Below are 8,161 nucleotides of genomic sequence, written 5' to 3' on the forward strand. Positions count from 1 at the left end.
CAGATAATCTGGATTCTCGACGAAACTATCGGATTTGCTCTTGTTCTGCAACTCTCGGAAAAAGTAAGCGTTCCGTACGGAATAAGAGGCAAACTCTTCGAAAGTTTCACCGAGTTTCCTACGCTCGTCGAAGATCAGACCGTGCCAGCTTTTTCTCTTTACCGGTACGATTGCCTCATCCACGTCAATCGGTACTACAAATTCCGATCGAAGTAGATTTTCGTAGAAACAGTGATTGTAAGGTATCAGTTCCATTCTTCTCTTTGTCCAGATATCATTGTTGAAAAATTCTCTTCTATCATTTTTATCCTTCGGTAAATCACCCGGCAGGGTTAAATCGAACCATCGAACTACATTTGATCTTTCGTATAATCTCAATACCTTCAGCACGTTTTCGTGAACATCGAAAACGTAGAAATAAAAGAGTCCGGCACCTAATATCCTATGTAATTCGACGAACGCCACTAATTTCTCTGATATATCTTCGTCGAAATCGAGTCCCTTGATACAAAGTGTGAATCTTTTGGAATTATTCGAGCTATAATCATTATGCGTCTCGTTGTCTCTAAATATGGCTAAACTATGACTAGGATTTTCGTAGCAGGACGTAGCACCGACGTATACTCGCGAAGGATACGCCGTGTATCCTTCTAACGACGGTAACTGACAGGATACTAGAATTCCCGTGTAACTGTCTGTCTCTCCTCCCCACTCTTCTAACCATATAGGCGAAACTAGAGCCTCCATGCTGTAACTTCGTATCCTTCCTTGTTCCTCCTCGTACCTGTGTGCGACAAACAGACAAGATGAAAGCGAATTAATTTTAATCGGTATGGTTGGATCCATTAGTATAATAAAAATATAAATGAGATATCTCGATGATTTGTATCTAATGAGAAAATTAACATCTCTGCGATCAATATTATATCTAATTTACATTTAATTATCTACAATTCAGACGAATATTATTTTTCTTATCAAAATATATTCGATAACTTTCATTAATATTTTTTTTCTTTTTTTTTTTATTTTTCTTTTTCTTTTTTTCTTTCTTTTTCTTTTTTTTTTTTTTTTTTTTACCAAGTCATTTCCAAGAACCTATTTTATTGCTATTATGTAAATCAAATAATTACTGACTGCCTTGATCGAAGAAATAAATTAAAGTTTCCGGTCTCCAACTTGTTTCTCGTATTGCCTTAGCTCATCGACGCGGAAAGATGGTAAGGGTCAGCTATCTCTCTTTTTTCTCTTTCTCTTTCTCTCTCTCTCTCTCTCTCTCTCTCTCCTTCTTTTTCTCGCTCTTTCTATCTATCTGATAGAGAACGTTAGCGGAAAAGTGGCTCACCAAACGGTGCAGAAGAGCGAAGAGGTCGGTAGAGGTCCATGCTTGACGGCAATCACTCGGAGACTTGGATAACCGGCCACTCGAAGATCCAAGTGGCCGCTATAGAGAAAGAGCCGTCGAGGGATCGTCTCGAGCCACCTTATAGCGGTTAACTCGAACGCGTCCGACGTCGTTTCCAACGCCATTTCTGATGTCATTCCGTTCGTTCCATTAGCACCATCGCACTCCTTCGAAGGCCTGTAATCGAGTGCCAATCTTCGCGCCCACGAATATGCTACGATGCTTCTTGTACCTGGTGGTTCGCCTTCTTAAAAATATAAAATATTGTATTAGCAAGAAAGAAAGAAAAAAAAGAGAGAGAGAGAGAGAAAGAGAAAGATGATTATATTAAATCTATCGGCATAAATGCACAAGATGATTCATCCTTTTCATTAATTTATTGCATTACACAGATATCTTGAATTATTTGCAATTATTTCAACAAATATATACGCTTTAAGATCCTATTGATAATAAATATCATATTATCTTCTCGTTTATCATTTACTTTGTGTTATTTATTACATTAATTTGATTTATGATTATTTTATAACAAATGTTAATTCAAATCAACTGATATCGATTTATTTTAATACTTAAAACAATAATTATTTACCAGGCGATAGACATATTATCTACGATGTTACATGATACTAATGTAATGTCACGCCTTATTGGCTAGACGTTGCCATTTATGAACCATAAAACGATTCGTATAATCTTCAAAGGAATCTAATATGCGACCGGTTGTAATCGTAATCATCTTGAAAAATTTTGTCGCTGGAAGCTCGCCAAAGGTATAATGTTCTACACGTTGAAATAGTGATGGCGGTACCAGTACTTTAAACGCTGAGAGAAAAAGAGAGAGAAAGAGAGAGAAAGAAAGAAAGAGAGAAAGAGAGAGAGAGAGAGAGAGAGAGAGAGATCGCTGTGAAACACCTCGTTCGTTCCGGCTTCGCGAGTTTCCCATTATCGGACACATGAGAGATTACGTACGTTTCTAGCGTACGTTGCGGAAAGCATTGTGATTCAACGGGTGGACGGAAGTGACGTGTTACCACTCAACGGATACGTCCTACACGCGCGGAATAAACGCTTGAATATACTTACCTAGGCTTGTAGACAAAAAGAAAAAAAAAAGATATTAATCTACGTCAATAATTTTGAAATGTAAGATATATGTATATATATATATATATATATATATATATATATATATATATATATATATGCATGTATTAAATATACGATAAGTCAATAATTATTTATAAGTAATAAACCTTGAAGATAATCTACGACACTGAATATTCATTATATTTAATTATCATAAATTAATTAAACACAATTTAGCGTATAATGCGTTTTCAAGTGTTAGAGTATTTAAAAATAATCATAGCGATGAGACAATTACTATCATTGTCTCGTAACTTTATTAATGAAGATCGATCGAATACGAAATGATGTTGCTTAAATAGAATTCTGATTGCTTTAATCTCCCAATTGAATCTTAATAGCGTGCGTGCTCTCGATTGAGAATGAAAGGGGGTGAAAAGGTTGATCATTTTACTGATTTCTTTTTATCCTCTATCTTTCTTTCATCTCATTCTCTTTATTTCAGTTCTTCCCCGCCTCTCTCATTCACTTTCTCTCTCTCTCTCTCTCTTTCTTTTTTTTTCTACTAGTCTATTTCGTGTTTTTCTATCCATCACAAGTCGAACATTCTCTACATCGGTTCTTTATTGGATTTGCTTGTAAATCGTGGATGAATCGATATCCTCACGCGTTCTAACGTTACCATATCTCTGTCATCTAGTCATAATCTTCCATGACGTCGCAAAAGAAAGATAGGAAAAGAGAGAGAGGAAGGGCAAGGGGAAGGGAGAATCGATGATCATCGATAAATTTTCACGACGGTATCGAGCAACAGGTCTCGGTAACTACTTTCGTTCTTGATCACCGTACGTTCACGTCGATGGGAATGTGGATCGTGAATGTCATCGACTTTTTCTCTTTTTCTTTTCTTCCTCCTCTCTCTCTCTCTCTCTCTTTCTACATCCGCTTTCGTTATCGCGATCGTTAATGGCAAACGTTTGCATACGCTGGCAGACTCGTTTGCTCTTTTACACTCTCCACTTCGTCCGTCGAACGTAAATGATGCTTTTTTAAATCCCTTTTTTCTTATTTTTTTTCTCCCTTTTTTGTTTTTTTTTTCTTTTTACTTTTCTTTGCTTCCCTTTCTTCTTCGTTTTTCGTTTATTTGTTTGTTTTTTTGTTTTCTTTTCTTAATTTTTTTTTTCTTCTTTTTTTTTTTTTTTGAAGACAGAAAAAGAAAGTTGTAGCCAACGATTGACCCAACGAAGGAAAGGAGAAGAACGAGACGGTATATTATGCCTCATGTTGCCTGCTGGGAGTGTGATCCTCAGTCGTGCCCTTTTGCGATTACCCTTCTGCTGCATCGTGTCTAGCAAAGGTGTGCCTTTGAGTACGTACCAACGTGGGTACGTGTACCTCACTTATGTATATTCTCTGTGTATGTCTGTGTCTCTGTCTGTGTCTCTGTCTGTGTCTGTATTTTACGAGAAGGCACTTTAACTACGCGTACTTCACTCGTACTCACTCGTTCGGAGAAACGGCCGAAATTATCGTCGCGAGATCGCTCCTCATAATTTAGCAAGAATAATAACAACGATCGACGGGCGGTCCACTGAGAGAGAGAGAGAGAGAGAGAGAGAGAGAGAGAGAGAAAGAGAGAGAAAGAACTCAGAAATACGTCGTAAATTATTTCGCCTAATGAAGTCGCCGGCTTCGAAAAACGAGACGTCGAGATTTATACACGCTTGGATTCTTTGTGTCCATTTGAGAAGCTTTCTTGAGTCTTTCCTTACGATTTCTTCCTTTTTTTTTTAGGTTCGTTTCATCGGTTTCGTTTTATACATATATATATATATATTTTTTTTTTTATTTTTTTTTTAAATTTTTATTTAATACGTACGTCAGTGTGTGTGCGTGCATGTATGCATGTATATGTTGTATTTTTCCCCTGAATCGAATTTATTACTATTTTCATTTGTGGACGATTTGGTCATACGATTTATGATCGCCCCAGGTAGAAACTTCGATCGAGACTTAAGCTTCACGAACAATACCATTCGTACGAAAGGAAAGAAGATAGGATCGTGCCGAGTGGATGGAAAAAAAGCTCAAGAAATTTCCCTTCCTTCCTTTCTTCCTTCCTTCCTTAGTTACTTGCTTCTACCGACCGGATAGCCGTGAATGCTGAGAAACTATATATTTGCGCGAGTAAGAAACACTCACGATCCTTCTACCTGCTGAGCGAACACTTAGAAAGAGGGATATCTTTCTCTTTTCGTTCGAGTATATTTTTTAAATTCGTAGATCAAGAAACAAATTTATGATTTTTTTTCTCTTTTTCCTTTCTTTCTTATTGCTTTTTTTTTTGCTTTTCTTCTTTGTTTTTTCTTTTTTTTAACTAACTAAATCCTATTTGGAATGAGAAATGAAATAAATGAGATCGTATACGGATTAAAAATTAATAATTAATAAATTGGTGAAATAAAATTGTAATATCTTTGCCAAGAAATAATCTCATAAATCAATAAAGCAAAATTTAAGAAGGGCAATTAAAAAAGAAAAAAAAAAAAAAAAAAAGAAAAAAAAGAAAAATAAGAAAAAAGAAATCATTAAAATCACATTGCAATATCTTGATAAAGACGAAGACAAAGGATAACTCTTCTGTTTTAATAAAATGGAACAAAGAAGAGATCACCTTGAAATTAGATGAACTTCAAAAGGCAAAAATAGGAACAAAAAGGAACTAGATAGAAAGTAGGAACATTTGGTATCTATTGATCTTCCTAGGAAGAGAGTTGCAATTGTCCAAGAGAATAGAGTTAAGGGCCGAAGGTATGCTACTTCCCGGAGGTTGCGAACCCGTTCGGCGATAACGAAAGGGCAAAGGTCGTGGCTAGCTCGCGGCTAGCTCGCGACGACGACGACGATGGTGATGGTTGTTGTGGTAGTGGTGGTGGTGGTGGTGGTGGTGATGGTAGGTGGTGGTGGCAGGCGCAGCGCGCATGGTGAGGGAGAAAATTGCTTACCAGGCGTGGGAGGAGGATCGGCCGGAGGATCCGGGAGTCGTGGCGGCGAATCGAGAAGAGTGAGGACGCATAGTGCGGTGACCAACACTGCGACCAGGCCAGCTCTGCACGCTCTCTTCGTACAGGCAACCAGCATCTTCTTATTTTCCCCCTCTTTTCTTATCTTCCTAGACTCGTCCGTCCGATAGTCGATCGTCAATATTTCGAATATTTTCGTTTCATCTATCGATCTCTTCCTCATTTGGCAAAACCGATATGATAAAGAATTAAAATGTTTATTAAAAGTCTCTCGATCATAGATCAAGCTTTGTTATTGGTATGCTCGGATCAATGATCAATTTACTAAACGATCGATCACGTTTGACAGCTTAGAGTTTAATCACAAGGTCGATGCACGTGACTCGATTTAGAAATAAAGTACTTATACACTTCCAATTCACTTTCTATTAGGTCTCGAAGAACCTGAACAAAGACTCCAAGAACTTGGAACAAGACTCCGTCACGTAGCTTGCACTTCTTTGGAATATTTCAAAGTTAACGAAGGTGACGATGCGAATGAACGTCACCTCCTAAACACCCCTCGATCCGCACTAGGCTCACAGCTTTTTTAGACTTGCGACCTCGGTTTCTTCTTGGAATACATTGATCCTTTTTCGTGCACGGAGGGTCGCAGGACACCTGGTTAGAGTGGTAACGAGAAAAGACGGCTGATCTTACTCGCCTAAACGAGTCGCTCGTACTTTCGTCTCTCTTTCTCTCTCTCTCTCTCTCTCTCTCTCTCTCTCTCTCTTTCTTTCTCTTTCGTGTATGAGAACAAGCACGAAGAATCTGTCTTCTTGGCCGCTCGTAAAAAGGATCTCGTTTAAGACTCAACCTCCCACGCGACTCTCTCTCTTTCGCCTTTGTAACTAACGGTGACCTTTTATGGTCATCTTTGAGATGTACTTTTCATTAGACTTCTTCACAGATTTTTAAATTAAATTTTTGATAATCTAATAAACCTCAATTAAATGTAATACTCGAAAAAATATTGCTTCTCTCTATTTCCTCTCTCTCTCTCTTTCTCTCCCTCCCTCTCTCTCTCTCTCTCTATCTCTCTCTTTCTCTTCTCGAACTCACAAGTTTTTCAAATGTTTTTTATGCTTCAGGTGTCGTGCGAATGTCCGATCCCTTGAGAAAGGACAATGGTCTTTCATCTCTTTCCGTTCTGGTTCCTTAGGATCACGCTCCCAGACGCAAGCTGGCGTGACCATTTCGAATCCATTCGATGTACCTTCGATTTCATCGTTGGTCGCCACCTGAAACCGGAACGACTCCACCTAAGTTTCTTCTTCTTCTTCTCCTTCTTCTCCTTCTTCTTCTTCTTCTTCTTCTTCTTCGAATCTCCCGATCGTTCTCGCCCACGAGAACATTATACAAGCCGCAGATCGATTTTCGATTTCCTCGCTTGTTTCTCTCTCTTTCTTTCTTTCTCCCTCCCTCTCTCTCTCTCTCTCTCTCTCTCTCTCTTTCGATCCGTGGGAATAGGAACTTTCTAGATTACTTTCGTGGTAACGGGATGTTCCCTAAACTTCCTCGATGTTTCAACCGTAGAAACTGATTTCGATTTAGCTTGTATATTACATGATGCTTATAGAGAATTTGTTGGGTCTAACTTTGGTGATATTCAAGATAAAGGAAAAAGCTCACAGTTTTTTTATTTCTTTTCCTTCTTTTCTTTTTTTTCTTTTTTTTTTTTTTTTTTTTTTTTTTTTTTTAATCACGAAAATAAAAACAGACGGAAAATAGAAAACTGTCAAATGTTTACGTCACTGGTCACTGCTTTCGTTTTTTTTAATTTCTTCTCTTTTTTAATTACTCACTTCATAGACATTGGAAAAAAATTTCTTTAAAATTCTACAAGAAAAAAAAAAAAAAAAAAAAGGGCGAAAAGAAAAGAAAAAAAGAAAAGTACTAAATGTCGAATGAAAATTCTTTAAGTTCGTAAATAAAGAGACGCACGAGTCGCACGTGGTCGGCGAATCGAGCAGCGGGATTGGTGCAATCTAGCCTGCGCGAGAGTCGAGAGCGTACTGCGTCCACGCGGGAGGTTAACGCGCCAGCAGAGCCTTGCCACGACTCGACGACTTTGGACCCGTTGCCTTAGCATGCTTTGCCAATGCGCCTTTGCGCCATGCTCGTCCCCGTAACTCGCCTCTGCATTGCCTTGCCTTTACCTTGCCTTTACCTTACCTTCCCTTGCCTTCCCTTGCCTTCCTTTACTTTCCTTTACCCCACCATGTCTAACTTCTCCTACTACTCCTCTCAATCTTTACCATACTCTATTTCTTTGTCTATTCTTCCTTTCCTTTCATCGAAATTAACTATCATGCTAAACGTTATTTTTCATTTGCTATTTGTATTGAAAATTTCTTCGCCATTTTACAATCCGTCGATCTTAATTAATTAAATATCTACATATGCACGGTATATCTAATATTATCATTAATGAAAATAAAATTCAAATCAATTTTCATCGAATCGATATTACCGTGCGACACATATCGTCGTATATTTTTTAATATTATAATTTCATTCGACAATTTTATCTTTATCAGTTTTATTTTAGTTTCTTCCCAAACGTACGGAACTTTGTGGTTTAATAATAAAATTTATGAAC

At 37.8% G+C, this 8,161-nt stretch overlaps 1 protein-coding gene across 2 annotated transcripts in view; it reads right to left on the minus strand.

The window, feature by feature from the left end:
* LOC124430745 overlaps positions 1-7,892 on the minus strand; it is an 8,467-nt gene extending 575 nt beyond the window's left edge. Inside the window, exons 1-3 of one of the 2 annotated variants that reach the window (XM_046977737.1) lie at positions 5,503-7,892; positions 1,346-1,649; positions 1-784 (exon numbers count right to left, since the gene is read on the minus strand). The exon at positions 1-784 is cut by the window's left edge and continues 575 nt beyond it. In XM_046977737.1, the coding sequence (XP_046833693.1) occupies positions 1-784; positions 1,346-1,649; positions 5,503-5,743 (1,329 nt within the window). In that variant the 5' untranslated portion in view covers positions 5,744-7,892. Of the gene's footprint in view, positions 785-1,345; positions 1,653-5,502 lie in introns of both variants that reach the window. The other variant, XM_046977736.1, reaches the window with a different exon arrangement.
* Positions 7,893-8,161: the final 269 nt, after the last annotated feature.

Source organism: Vespa crabro, chromosome 19 (genome assembly GCF_910589235.1).
Source record: "Vespa crabro chromosome 19, iyVesCrab1.2, whole genome shotgun sequence".
Lineage (NCBI taxonomy): Eukaryota > Metazoa > Arthropoda > Insecta > Hymenoptera > Vespidae > Vespa > Vespa crabro.